Genomic DNA, 14,919 nt, shown 5'->3' on the forward strand with positions numbered 1-14,919 from the left:
TACCTTTGGAGTTCTTTCCAATATGAGTTTTTATGCCAAATGTAAAAATATAATAAAATTTTCTACTATCTAAAGTAAAAAATTCAACGTAGGGAAAACAGTTTGTTCCCGGCAATTAATATTATTGGGACAAATTATTTAAAGTATCAGGGACTGTGAAAATGAAATCTGATGGTTTGAATTGATTAAATGGAAACTTGCAAAATCAAATGTATTTTTAAAATTTTAAAATTAAGACTAAAAAAAGCAAAAAAAAACACAGTCCCTACGCCGTTGTGCAGTTGTTGGCAGTAGTGGATGCCAAATTAAACAACAGGTGGTGAAAATAAAAAAAAAAGATAAAACATTCGGTACCAAACAGCTTAATAAGGCGTAGCTTTACTTCGAAGGTGTGATTGTCATCGGGAACCAACAGATTTTTAGTGTTTGAGTTCTTACGGAGGAAATGTCTTACCAAATTTAACTAATTACGTTGGCTTATTTATTTTACGGTTCAAAGAGGCAATACTGACGAAAATGTAATGCTGCCCTAAAAACTACATAATTTTGAAACAACTAGCCTATAAGAAAAATCCTTGAAAATTGTGGTTTCACTTATCAAGAGCCAGCTTATCAGCTGGCAAACAATGTATTATTTTAATCGTAGATATTTTAAGCTATTTTTATCTGATAACTAGGTCTTACCGTAACCTTTTTTAAATTTGAAAGTGAGCTATTCACAACTTTGTTTCCTGAAGTTTGAATATGAAAAATGTCTTGTATATAGTAAGCGGGTCAATTTGATTATTGATTGTATTTTTCGGAGCCACTCTAGCTATTTGTAAAAAAAAGTCTGTTTAATTTTTCCTTTTTTGTGAAGTAAAATTTTGGAAAGTCATTTTAGGAATAAAATTTCCATATTTTCTTGCTTACAGCGCATTTTTTTATTGAAAAAAACAAACATCATTTTTATTGTTTGATTGCCATAATATTCTAGTCTGAAGAGCCGATTTGTGTTTTTTAACCTGAAATATTGTCATTGTTAATTTAATAGTAAGATCTGCCAAAGTCGTTCCGACGACTCAAAAACAGTTGCCCCCTCCAATAATTTAGAGAAAAACTATTATATATCCCATGCCCTGGCCGAGTGGATTGTGCGCTGAATTCAGGATCCTTTCTCTCAGAGGGCGGGGGTCCGAATCCCAGTGTACCCAATTGTTTAGTTTGGGACGGGGGTCAGTGGCGTGACTCTGTAAGTTTAGCCAGAGTCAACCCAGCTCTAAATGGGTACCTGGAGAAATCTGGGGAAGGTAAACAGGAAGGGTGTGCGAAATCACAGGATGGTTGGCCCCCAACCCCCCATTGCACTACCTGGCTCAAGAGGCAAGAAACAGAGATTAGCACTACCGGTAGGGACTTTAAAGTCTAATGCCGTATCCTTTACCTTTTTTTTTACCTTACCTTGACTATCTGGATATCGACCTTTCTTTCCCCCTCCCAATAAAAATGCTGGAGGTTTGCCACTGACTTTGAAGTTATGGCATCAATTTTGAAGATAAATATAAATGGTTAATCTTGCTTCTTAATTTGTATTTGTGGGTTCACACGGAAATCTGGGTTGAGGTAAACTGAAGCTAATAATTCTGGATGAAGAAGGAACTTAAATTTAGAGCATCATTTTCTTTCGAATAAATTTTTCCCAACGAAAAAAAATTTCCAAGAATTATATAAACTGAAAAAACTGTAAATACTTTATTTTTTTTCTAGTCCAAAGGTGAGATAACACTAACGCCTAGAGGAGTTGGTGAATTTAAGTCAGTGCTGGAAAGTCAGTTGAGGGAATATATTGCCGACTGCCATCTATGCAAAGATATTGTCGTAAAGGTAAGGGTTTCTTCAATGTCTTAAAAGCGCTAGACTCGTTTATTATGTCACTACCACCGTTAATATTCATAGAGAAAAGAAGAAACGATGCCCTGTAACAATTTAATTCAAATCAAAATTCTAGGAATGTTTAAACTCTTTCATAAATTCCAGTTTTCATTAAAATTGATGCTTATCTTTAACAAGAGACAAAAAATAACGTTTTGTATCTGATACCAACTGATAAAATGCTTATTTTTGACAAAACGTCTAAAAATGAATATGCTACATAGTTTTCGGTGCGTTTTGTGGTCTAAAGCTATTGCCTTCTTCTCTGAAACTCCGGTCAAAATGAAGGCTTTGAATAGGTAATTCCGTCTTTAATCATTTGTATGGTTAACATTTAGTTTCTCAGGAATTTTGACTTGTATAAAACTTCTCTCATTCAACGTTCAACATCAAATCGGAGTTGTATAAATTCCTGCAATGCTGGCACTTTAGAAATCGCTTTTACATACGCACCAATAATTTTTATTGGGGTTGATACTAAAAGTACCATTCTAAGAACTGTCAAGGACAGTTCACATTATTCCAAAATTTACTAGCAAATCTTGTAAAAAAAAACATTTCATGGAGAAAAGAATAGGTCCTTGATGGGCACCGAATTTCCTCATACGAGCTTTTCATACGAAAGTTCGTTTATCGCCACTTCTTATTCTTTAGTTTCTTTATTCTTTATATTAGCTGAATGCTTATTGACTCTTAACTTTGTTTGGTTATAAGGTAATTCCCTTAATGTTTGTGTTCCCTCTGCAAGTTTTTAGTTTGCTACTTTCCTGTCTTTAGTGTCTCAACGTAAAAGGATAATTTTGCTATCATTCGATAGCTGAGATTCAGATTTATCCACCTACTGAATCACGTTTCGAAATTTACTTTACATTTTTCTAGATTGAAAAATATGTTGAAACTACTTTAGAAACTTATGAGAATAAATAACTTTTTCTGTTTTGTATTCTTTTTAGATTGAAAAATACGTTGAAAATACTTTAAAAACTTACGAGAATAAATAGCTTTTTCTATTTTGTATTCTTCTTAGATTGAAAAATACTTTGAAAATACTTTAGAAACTTACGAGAATAAGTAACTTTTTATATTTTGTATTCTTTATAGATTGAAAAATACGTTGAAGATACTTTAGAAACTTACGAGGATAAGTAACTATTTCTATTTTGTATTCTTTTTAGATTGAAAAATACGCTGAAAATACTTTAGAAACTAAGAGAATAAGTAACCTTTTCTATTTTGTACAGATAGATCGTAAATGGGTCATTATTAATGTAATAGATCATAAGTTTTATTGTATTTTCATTGAAAATAGTTGACAAATGGCAAACACATTGGAAAATACATTGTATTACTTTCTCTCATAGATTATTCTCTCATAAAATTAATATCATAATTCTGGCTTGGTGAACAGATTGGTCTGATACTAACCAATCCAATAAACTAAGCATCTCCTTCTTCCTGTCAAAGTTACAGCTGTAGACTTGTCACCAAATCTAGGATATTAAGGGAACACACGGATAGTGTTCTGAGTTCGAAATCAAATTTTAGCCATTATATATTAAGTCATTTTTCTTTCAAACTGACTTGTTGAATTCCAAGCTCATGTATTGTATAGTAACGTTTTTGAATAATTTATTATAATGTGTTAAAGATTAGATGAAAAAAAAAATGTTGTCTTACATTTGTGATTTGAATGGATAACCTCTTGAACGATTTGGCCTTACCCACCCATCTAAACACGGGGACAAGTAGCACACCCAAACACAGAAACCAAAAAGAAGAATCCACAAACTTGCAAGAAAGTAGTTAGCAAAAATTAGCCATTATAAGCTCAACCATAAAAGAGTCAAATAAGTTATTTCCAAGTGATCACCATCAATTAAGGCTCATGAGAGAAATACACACTAGGCTTTATGAGTTTTCTGGCTTTAAACTCCCGACCCAGGCCTAGAGGCACACCTACCATAAGACGGTAAAAATGGTATCCTCATAATAAGTGAACCTTGTGAAATACATGTATGTTCATAGAATCATTAAGAAATTTAAGAAACATTCATTGAAAATTAGATTAGATATATCCTGATTAGCTGCAAACGACTGAATGGAGCTCTAATTGATAGTAGTCAAAAATAGTCAAATCAAAATGATTTGGGATAAATTATTTCATTGGAGGTGCTTTATTATTTAGTACATGAGGGTTCTAAATATATTTAAATAGTTTACGTTGGTAAAATGCAGTTTCTCCTCTCCTCTTAACTAACCACTAGAACAAAAAATTCTTAATTTATTATATTCAGAAATTTGTATTTATTGAATGTTCAGAGCCACTTCCAGTATAACTGCAATAAGAAAACCTGATCCTTTGAAAGGGATCGGGGATTGGCTGCTAAGATTGCATTAATGACGTATGGAATATAGTTTGTTGATTGAAAATCGGATCAATGGGAATTTCACAAGAATGAATTAATTAAATGAACAGAGATACAAGATGTTATTATGGGTTCTAGAAGCCTACTAAGAAAGCTAGACAAATATTCTAAAGAAGTAACACAGTTTTTTGTTGCTCCAACGTGAAGCAATTTTGTTAAGTGTCTGTGGTAAAATTTTTTTTATTTTACTAGAAATAATTTATTTATCTTGGAATGACCACCATGATAACTTACACACAAAAATTCTACGGAGAGGGAAGGGGACTGGGGGGCAAAGGACTCTCCTTTCAATTTTATGATTTTAGCATTTTTTTTCATATAAATTCTAAACAGTTTGTCTGTTTTTCCTCCTCGATTGATTTCACTCTACCCTTCTTTTACTTCTTCCAAAATGCGCTTCTGTTTACGTGCTAGGTGGTTGATATTTGATTTTGCTGTTTTTGTTAGTCATATTCGTTATGGTGCTTTGTAGCCATAATGGCTACAGACCAATGTTGGTATTCAAGCTGAAAACCATCTATAGTAATTTCAAGGTTTACACATTTTTCGTATTCCTCCATGCTCGCAATCGTGACCAATCTATATGCGATATTTTCAGCTTGAACAGCTGGTCTAAGCATTGATTATTTCGTCTCTTTACTTACAAATGGTTTTATTTAACGTTTAAAGTCAATAATGCTGGATTATTTACAGCAATATTATTTGGGTTTTATCTTTTCTAGAGTTGCTCAATGCTACAGATTAGAGAACTGCCCAGGGCACTATTTAGTTTGCTTTGACACCTTTGTTTTTAATTTTTGGTTGGAACTCGGTAGTATGGTAGGGCTCTTGACATTATAGAAATCGTAACGGACAAAAAAGGAAACCCACGGAATATCTTTGTATGCACCGGGTGCTCTAAAATGAGATGGACAGGATGTAAATTTGTTAATCGTTTGCTTGTTACGATCACCTATCATTGTTGAAACATGGCATATCAACCATTTATAAATGACCACTGGCATATTGAGGCAAACAACTCGCAGTTGAAAGCTAATGCTGCTTATGTAAGCCCATGCGCACAGTGAAATTAATTTCAACTGATAGTGCTCATAGGAAGCACATTAAAAATTACTGGACAAGTATATTGGGTAACACTAGGTTTTCCACTTGTGTTTATGGTGAGTGTTTGATTCACCCCATTGAAGTCTCCAGTGGTTTTCAGCTATTATTGCTTCACTCGCTTGGTCCTGATAGGAAATGCAGGTTTACTGAATATTCTTAATTGTACAGTTTTAATTAAATACTCTCGGATCGCTTTTCAAGCCGTTCGAGCTGGAAAGAAAAACAAAGCCTAGCAGGAACGCTTTCAAAGGCCTTCGGACTAATGTCCTTTCATTTATAGTACATTATATATTTTTTACATTTTGTTATAGTTTACTGTCATCCTGTATAGTTTGCTTTTTCTTTAAATAGAAAGGTATATTTTTAAAGAAATTATTTTTTTTTAAAGAAATGTATAGTTTGCTTTTATCCTTATAGTTTATTCTTTATTTACCAATTCGTTTTAACAGAGAGTGCAATTAATTAGTCTCTCATATTATCTGTGTATATGTTGCAGTACAATGATAATAACCTGTCTTTGGGGAAATATAGTTTTGGTTAAATGCCCTTGGATGACTAAATGTAACAACTCGTTTATTTACGGACTTTAAAACATAAATATGTAATGTTAACGAATCAGATTTTATAGTAAATAAAGGGTTGGTTTTGTAATAAATGTTATGGTGTGTATTTTGATCAAAAACTTTTGATATTTGATCAAGTTCTGATTTTATCATAACAGCAACCTGTGATGTAAAAACTGCTTAATATACATGCTCTTGTTAGGAGGGCTGCGTGTTTGGCGAGCAAAGGTGCCTTTCACATCTAAAGAAGTCAGTATCTCTGGTACAAAGACAGCCAGAAAGCTACAAGTAACCCTATTACCTCAGGAGAATAATAATGCCCAAATGCTGAATTATTTGCTTATGAATAGAGCTTTCAAATATAACTAGGACTAGCAATTTGAGAACTAGAAAATTATACGATTTCATGGTTTTAAGGAATTTAGCTTACCTGAAAATGTTATTAGCAACCTTGAAATGTTTTTTTTAGTTTAATTTGTGGGATAAGTATAATGCTTTAACAGAGATTTATGAATTATACGATTGTAACAATAGAATGCTCAAAAGATGCTCAGTCGCCCTAATGTTCACAGGTAAGTCTATGTAAATATATATATATATATATATATATATATATATATATATATATATATATATATATATATATATATATATATGCCATTCTATTTATTTTGACCCTAATCATATTAGCTGATCTTACTTAAAGGCTCTGTTTCGTTTATCGTGTTGCTTTGAGCCAATTGTCAGGCTTTTGGACTCATGGAAAAAGAATTAGGGACTATTGACATAAAAAAAAGAAAAAATATTCAAACTGGATTTTCTATTTCCTTTTTGTAGGGTGGACTTTGCAATTCCTGTGGTGTTAAGTTTCATTGGCCGTGTTTTCAAAAGTTTTCGAGGAATGATGCACATAATTGTCCTAGTTGTAGACTTGGTATAGACTCTTCTCGTGATTCACAGAACTCCAGTGTAAAACATTTAAAATCGAATGCCTCACAGAACACCCAGGAGTCTCACAAAAATGCTTCCCAAATCTCGTTTCTATCACAGAGCAATCACGAGTCAAGCGAAAATGATTCTCAGATTTCAAATGTATCAAGGAGTAGACATATTTCGCGCAGCAATGTTTCTCACAATTCAAGTGCATCAAAGAGCCGACAGGAGTCACGTAAAAATGTCTCGCAGGTCTCCAGTCTGGTAAGTACTCGGTATTTGCTTGAATGAGTCAAAATTTTAAACTATAAATATCGCTGTATACATTTTTAGAAGAGGCCTTTTAATTGAAAGGCTTTAATTGAGAGGCCTTTTTCCTAGCCCGTGGCGCACAGAATAAAATTTGTAGAAAATAGTCTGAACAGTTTGAATGTGTTTTCTATAAGAATATAACCATAGGAACCTGAATGTCTGATAGTAAGAGGCTGATGTTCTCTCGTATTTTAGTCCCAGTGTAACAGAAAAGTTAAAGTAAAATCATGAAAAACATCTAAAAATTTTTCAGTAAAAAAAATAGACACTATAGTGCCTTGACTTCACGGATCTGACGCTATTAATGCCTTTTTTTTATGTGGTTCTTTTATTACAGTTTATTAAGGTTTCCCTTCATTATACTCTCTGCGGGTGGCTATCGGGAACATAACCAAAATGTTCACATATAAATGCTGTGTGTTCTCAGTTTTGAAAAGAATTCCTAATTTTTGTATACGTTTGTCTTTGTTACTTGATGATAGATGTGTCTATTTTCAATGGTTAATAAAAAAAACCTAAGGCTCTCTTAAGTTCTAGTTCAGTTTGTTATAACTTGGTCTGTTCATAAACTTTTTTTGTGTTATTAAGTTAATTCTTTGCCATAAAGTCTATTTATTATAAATTGTTTGCATAAATATTTGAGCTGGTATATTCGCTGGGAAGTTTCTTCTTATGCTTTACTGTTCTTCCATTTTACTTCGAATACTTTTACTATCATTAAATGAAATCTAAATATAAAGGAAGTGCTACCTTTCAAGCGTCAGCTGAACAGATTATCCCTTAAATTTCTAACATAATTGCAAAATTAATTAACTCTATTTATAAGGTGGAACAGGATATTAATAGCTATTCAGCTTAACCGTTGAATTATGCCACAATTTACTATTGAAAATAGTCATTGATGAAGTTCAGTAGTAAGTTCTACAACTTGGTCGGTCGAAAATTTGATGATAACAGCAAATTGCCTTAATACGTGGTTTACATGTAGCTATTCGTAACTATTTGGCTCCAAACTTATCAACACTGATCTCATGATATATTTATGCACTCAAAGCTGACAAGAGAAGATCAGATCAAGAATAGATCAGGACAAGATCAGAGTGGAAGAACCGATCATGGGTCAAGATTGCATAAAAAGTTTTAAATTTTTCCTCGGGATCATTATTGATGACATGTTGTCTTGTCGCAAACATTCTGATTATTTCAGAATGCCAGAAGTCTTCCCATCTTTGGTCATTTCTGTTTGTCCCATGTTTGTAGTTGTCAAAGTGTGTTTTTATTTCTGTTGTCTCTTTTTTTTCTTGTTTTTCTTTTCTTGATTTTTACTCCGTCTTTTTCTGGGTTTTCTTCCAGTTTCTTTTTCTGATGGGTTATAAATAACCCATGAGAGAAAACTTGTTCATAATTTGTGCTGCCTTGATAAACTAAGGCAAGTGTTTCCTTTCTGCATTCTCAAAATGGTCCATCATTCGCTCGTTGAGTTTTATCTTATATAAGGTCCTATAATTTGTCTCAATACATTTGTGGTTCACAGGTAATCTCTACAGATAATCCAGAATAAGGCAGTAAGAATTATTGGCTGCTTTATTCCTCGCTCCAAAAAGCTTTAAAATCAATCAGGAAACCAAACTCTTTTTATTTATTGATATCTGTACTCTCAAGCAACTTAAAGAATTACAAAAAGCAATATAGTATTATGACATTTAATCTCCAGCAAACCATATCCATGAAGAGAATATTGCTGGGGTCCCTGTTTCTTCTGTCCATATTCGCTCCAATAAGCTTTATCTTCCTCTACTTAGATAAAAAAGAGTCACATTGTCATTAGGGTACCAGCTATCTTATGTTGGAAATAAATTTTTTGTGGCTGAAATAGTTCCAAAGACGTTTTTGTCAGTGAAAAAGTATACTTTGAAGACTATTCCTTGTATGAGTATTGCAACTTACGAGTGATTGATTTACTTTTAATTTTTGTTCGGTTTTTGCTCATGGTGGCATGCCCTCTGCTCTTCTTTCCCTGCACTTTCATCTTCTTTTTTTGTTTTGCCTTTTCTGCTCTTTTCTTTATTTGTCTTATTTCTGTCGGAACAAATGTATGTTACTTTGTGTTTCTCTTCAGTTATCTATTTATCAAACAGTTCATGGTAACGAACTGAAAATGAATTGAAAATGGAATAGTTGTGGGAAAAGTCAAGTCATGGCCAATTGTAGAAAAAGTCAAGGTTAATTTTACCCCTTTCATTGCCGTTGTTACTGTCTCCCACTTATGCTACACCTCTCATGCATGTCACTACACAATGCCAAACTAGAGTCAACCTTGTTGGAGGGTCTCCCCGGGGAACACACGCTGGTTGACAGTAGTTTACTTGAAAATTTTCATCTATACTTGAAAATAAGGAGCGACCCGGCTCAATAGTAAACGAAACTCTAAAAAACGGAATTTTGATACTAAAAGATACATCAAAAGAAACGGATTTTTATGCAGATTTTAAATATATATATGTTTCATCAAATTTAGTCTTTGTCATCAAAAGTTACGAGCCTAAGAAAATTTGCCTTATTTTGGAAAATATGGGAAACACCCCCTAAAAGTCACAGAATCTTAATGAAAATCACACTATCGCATTCAGCGTATCAGAGAACCCTACTGTAAAAGTTTCAAGCTCCTATCTACAAAAATGTGGAACTTCGTATTTTTTGCCAGAAGACCGATCACGTGTGCGAGTTTTCATCGTATCAACCGAGTGGTCCTAGAATGTCGCAAGAGGGCTCATTCTAACGGAAATGAACCTAGGCCCCCTCCCACGCTAATTTTTTCCCAAAGTCAACGGATCAATATTTTGAGATAACTATTTTTTTTCAACATAGTCTAAAACCATAATAACTATGTCTTTGGGATGACTTACTCCCCCACAGTCCCCGGGGGAAGGACTGCAATTTACAAACTTTGACCAGTGTTTACATACGGTAATGGCTATTAGGAAGTGTATAGACGTTTTTTAGGGGGATTATTTCGGTTTGAGGTGTGGGATTGAGGGGAGGGGGCTATGTGGAAGGATCTTTTCTTCTCAACGCCCCGCTAAAGTTTTTTACAGTTTAATAAGTAGAATTGAGAGAAAGAGTCAAACTTTACCTTAAAGAGCGGGGCATTGAGAAAGGGACAGCCCCTTTCATACACGGAGTAATTTCTGTTCGTTTTAAGTTTTAATGTCGCTCCCTACTTTCAGTTAAAAAAAACTCGTTTTTTTTTATTTAGTTAAGCTAACGCAGCGATCTATGCTCTCTGTTAGCTAGCAGCGGAAATTTATGTTAGTAAAGATTAACTTACTTAAAAGAAAAGAACAAATCCTACAACATTTTGTTTAATTACTGATTATTAGTCTAAAATGCCAAAAGAATTGTGAACTTCAATTATTTAAGAAGTTATTGATAGAATAGTTTAATGTTGTGATTATTTAGCAGAGCCCATTATTTGAACAGTCCAACTTACCTTTGATAGGCATTGGCTTATTACCTTTCATAAAGAAAAAAACTTTTTTGACATCTCGATACTTGATTTTATTCACTTTCACAAAAATGATCACGTCGAGTCACTCAAACGACTGTCAACAATAACAACTTCGCGTCCAAAATGACTGAAAATTTGGTGCGTTTATGGCAAATAACCCATAACAACAGTTCCATAGTTAACAGTGGCTGAATCATTAGCTCGAACCTGTTTGTCTTTTGCTTAAGATTTCATTCTTTTTGGCCATCTTTTAACCTACTAAATAAAACAAGCAAGTTTGTTCACCTGAAAGTAAGTAGCAATATTAAAACTTAAAACGAACAGAAAAACGCTAAAGTTTCTTTTTGCTAGTGAACTTCACTTCACTCTTTATGCCAAAGTTTGACTTTTCGTTCCATTTATTTAAGAATTAATCCTGGTACACAGTGGAAATTTAATTAGAATAATACGCTATTCTGGAAATTCAAAAAGTACTTCTGTGTAAAGAGCGAGGTACTGAGGAGGAGGCAACCCCCATCATCCAATCCCATCATGATCTGATCTATATTTTTCATTGAAAAGCGGTATAAATACCAACAAATTCCACTGACTAGGCCACTTGGAAAGGTAAACAGTTGTTGTAAACATGTCTTCCGTAAGTAGGAGGAAGCAAATGCGTTCCCATTTCCATATTCGAATGGTTATACTAACCAGCCCGGGGGCTGATCTGCCTCTTTTTAATTGAATTATTTTTTTTTATTGAAATTAATGTTTCTGATCATTAATTTCCGAACTTCTTCCGAGTAGGCTACATATTTTGCAGATCATAGTCTGGTTCTGTCATTAGGTAGAACGGCTCACTTTGGATCAGTATGGCAGGTTTTTTTAAGTTCTTTTTCTGCCTTTTCGTCTCTTGGCTCTAGTTTATTTACCAAGTTTTAGCAGAACGAACATTGTCATTTAGAGGTGACCATTTTCTGAAAGTATTTTAATCTTTGTATCTGTAGGTTTTTTCCATATCTCTAATTTGCTTCTCGTGGTAATCGTTATTCTGGTCGTTATTATGGTCGTACATATATATATATATATATATATATATATATATATATATATATATATATATATATATATATATATATATATATATATGTATATATATTAATGTTTATATCTGGCAGTTTTTTTTCCTTTTATAGAACCAAAAGAAGACACCAAGAAAGCGTATACAGGAAGTTGAAAGTGATAGTTCTGATTAAGAAAATTTGCAAGTATTGAGCATGTGTTTGTATTCAAAATAAATTTACGTATTTGGAATTAATACCATTATGCCTAGATCTTGTCACCATTGTTGAAAGTTTGCATGTTTTTTTATCATTATTGTTTTAACCAATTTATTTGTTATTGGTGACTCTTCAAATTTACCATTATAGAGGTTAAGGATGGACCAAGCACGATTTTTTTTCAAAACTGAAGCCGAATTTTGTTTGGGCATAAGTAAAGTATTAGTGAATAATTTGGGAAGACGAGAGTTTTGATAAGCAGAGAGATTTGGAGTAGAAAAGGATTTTTTTTGCAAGTCGGTGCCAAATATATTCTGAGACCACATGGCTACACCCGATGTACAAAAAAATGAACGAATAAAGAAAATAATAAAGAAAAAATAAAACCAAATGACGGTAGTTTTTCGTCAGTTACTAAAACAAAAAGACAAAGCATTTTTTTTTTGGTAAAGATTTCGCTAAGTCGTACTCAGTGCAAAAGAAACAAGAAACTTCTGAACTGACTTTTGCAGAAAGAAAAGAATAACTGAAGAAAAACCAACCGCAAATGAAAGACAATTCGAAATTCGGTTTGAGCATGAATTTATCCCTGGAAATAAATGCAGTTTATATGTGATTCCCTGAAAGAGTATGGTAAACGATTTACTGTGGTGTGTTGGGAGGATTACTGGATGACAGCCTTCTCTATATATGATTTTTTTTACGTTTTACCGCTGCCCAAACTTATAGAATGTATTTCTTTTATTAACCTATTTATTCTAATGATTTTTTTTATACAATAGAATAGGCACTAGATAGTTTAGTTCTATATAGATGGGGAAGGGGATATATATGTAGGACCACCAAGAGCTTTGTCCTTTTTCTGGACTAAAAACGTCTCCCACCCCTCCCTTCCCCAATGTATGACATCTAAAATCGAATGGACTTAGTTGTAAAAAAGGTCTACTAATATTCATTATTTGTTAATATCAGTTCTTTATCTATCAGATTCTTTTATATCCGTTCCTCCTTAATATCAGGTTCTTTATCAGTTAATCTATGGCACCTTGAATATTGTAGAAAAAAAATGATCGGTTCAGCCGAACAGACCGTTTTCGAAAGTTAGGCAAATTTTCTCCGGCTCATAGCTATTGGTGGGTAATTTTGAACTTAATAAATTCTAAACATTTGGAACCCTCATAAAAATTCAATTCTTTTAATGCATCAATTGTTATCAAAATTCCGTGTTTAAGAACTTCGGTTAGTGTTAACCCGAGTCGTTCCATATTTACAGTTCTTTATATAACCACAAGGGAAAAAAACTCCCTTGATAGAACATCTTTATACAGGGTCTAAACAACATCTTAACTGCAAGAAGACCCACTGAATTTAGATATGAGACCAAAAATTGTCATTTTCCTCACTGTGTACTACTTTGTTCTGTTTCTGCCATAATAATTTAATAAGAAGCGGGGATGTAAAAAATTGTCTTTCGAATGAGCCCCCCTGCCACCCTCTTCGATAACTCAGCAGGCTTTTCTGAAGAAAAACAAATGAAAAGAGACATTACTGCTACGATTTGCTTTGATTTTTAAAACACGATTTGCATAGATTTGTGTGATGGGGAAAAATATATCTCTGGTTAAAGTTTTTGACTAAAGTGGAGTCGTTTTTAACTTTTTCTTTTTAATCTGATATTATTTTCTGAGAGTTTCAGGTTTTATAAGTCGCCGTTATTGACAATGAACGATAAGCAAATTAAAACTCTTCTCAAAAGAAACCGAAACTCTCAAAAATGAAATTTTGACCACAAACAAATACATGCATCAAACAAATTTACTTTTTATGAAATTCCAAATAGGCAAAACTTATGGATTCCCAATATGACTCCGATTGATACGAGAAAATTAGCATCATTTAAGAAAATACTCAAAAACTATATCAACATTTTATAAATTTCATGTTTTTCCCCCAGGACATGGTCACGGATGCGAGTTTATTTTTTGTTGTTCTTTTTTTAGATGTGACCATATTAGATAAGCGGTCCTTTACTAACAGGAGAAACTATTAATTACCCTGACAATTAGTAGCTGGAGTTCCCTTATAAGTAAAACAAAAAAAGACCACGTCAGGGAGTTGTCAATTTCTGTCGCAAATTTTCAATTCAGCAAATAAACACGCTTATGTGACAAAATATTTTTGGGAACAATGCAAAATTTAGGTTTTTCCATATAAAAAACTTGAAACCTCTTGTCACTGGGTTCATCGGTCTGCTGAACGGCGCGATTTTCATCAAGAATGCATCCCCACCACTTTTTGTATGGTGTTTTATCCCTTCTTTTAAAGCATTCATATTTCCTTCTGATAATGCCTTTTCATGTGCAACTTTAAAGTTAATGAATTTCATATATTAGACATAGCGTAAAATTAATCATCCTATGAAAATGCGAGCAACTGTTTTTTTTCAACACAGCAAATTGAAACAAGGTTTTTAACTGGTTGGTTCAATATTCATTTTGCTCGTAAAAATGGAAATGCGTAACCAGTTTGAGAATGGCGTACGATTCAGATATATCGGCAATGGCCTTACAATGTGGCTGAGAGGATTGGCTCGCAGTAACTACCCACTCACCAAGTGGTACCAATTCATGTAAATCGAGGGAAGGAGAGCGTAAGGATTTTTTTTAATGAAGATACTCAAGAAGGTGTTCTTTTGTGAAATCAAGAGGAGAGATCATTCCAACTTTTTTAGATTTTTTTTTGAATGAAAATACAATTAAGATTTTTTTTTTCAAAATCTCCGGAGAGGATTTCCCTCCTCTAATTGGCGTCTTTGTAAACAGCCATGAAACCAACGCTCTTGAAGATCATGAGGAAACGACTCAGTGCAAGCATGAGTCCAGCGGAGTCTGTCCTTCCAAGTT

At 33.3% G+C, this 14,919-nt stretch overlaps 1 protein-coding gene across 1 annotated transcript in view; it reads left to right on the plus strand.

The window, feature by feature from the left end:
* Positions 1-12,050, plus strand: part of LOC136035432 (non-structural maintenance of chromosomes element 1 homolog) — a 39,259-nt gene extending 27,209 nt beyond the window's left edge. Inside the window, exons 5-7 of the mRNA XM_065717241.1 lie at positions 1,747-1,863; positions 6,842-7,201; positions 11,933-12,050. Of these exons, the coding sequence (XP_065573313.1) occupies positions 1,747-1,863; positions 6,842-7,201; positions 11,933-11,992 (537 nt within the window). The 3' untranslated portion in view covers positions 11,993-12,050. The remainder of the gene's footprint in view (positions 1-1,746; positions 1,864-6,841; positions 7,202-11,932) is intronic.
* Positions 12,051-14,919: the final 2,869 nt, after the last annotated feature.

This window comes from Artemia franciscana, chromosome 14 (genome assembly GCF_032884065.1).
Source record: "Artemia franciscana chromosome 14, ASM3288406v1, whole genome shotgun sequence".
In the NCBI taxonomy this organism is placed as follows: Eukaryota; Metazoa; Arthropoda; class Branchiopoda; order Anostraca; family Artemiidae; genus Artemia; species Artemia franciscana.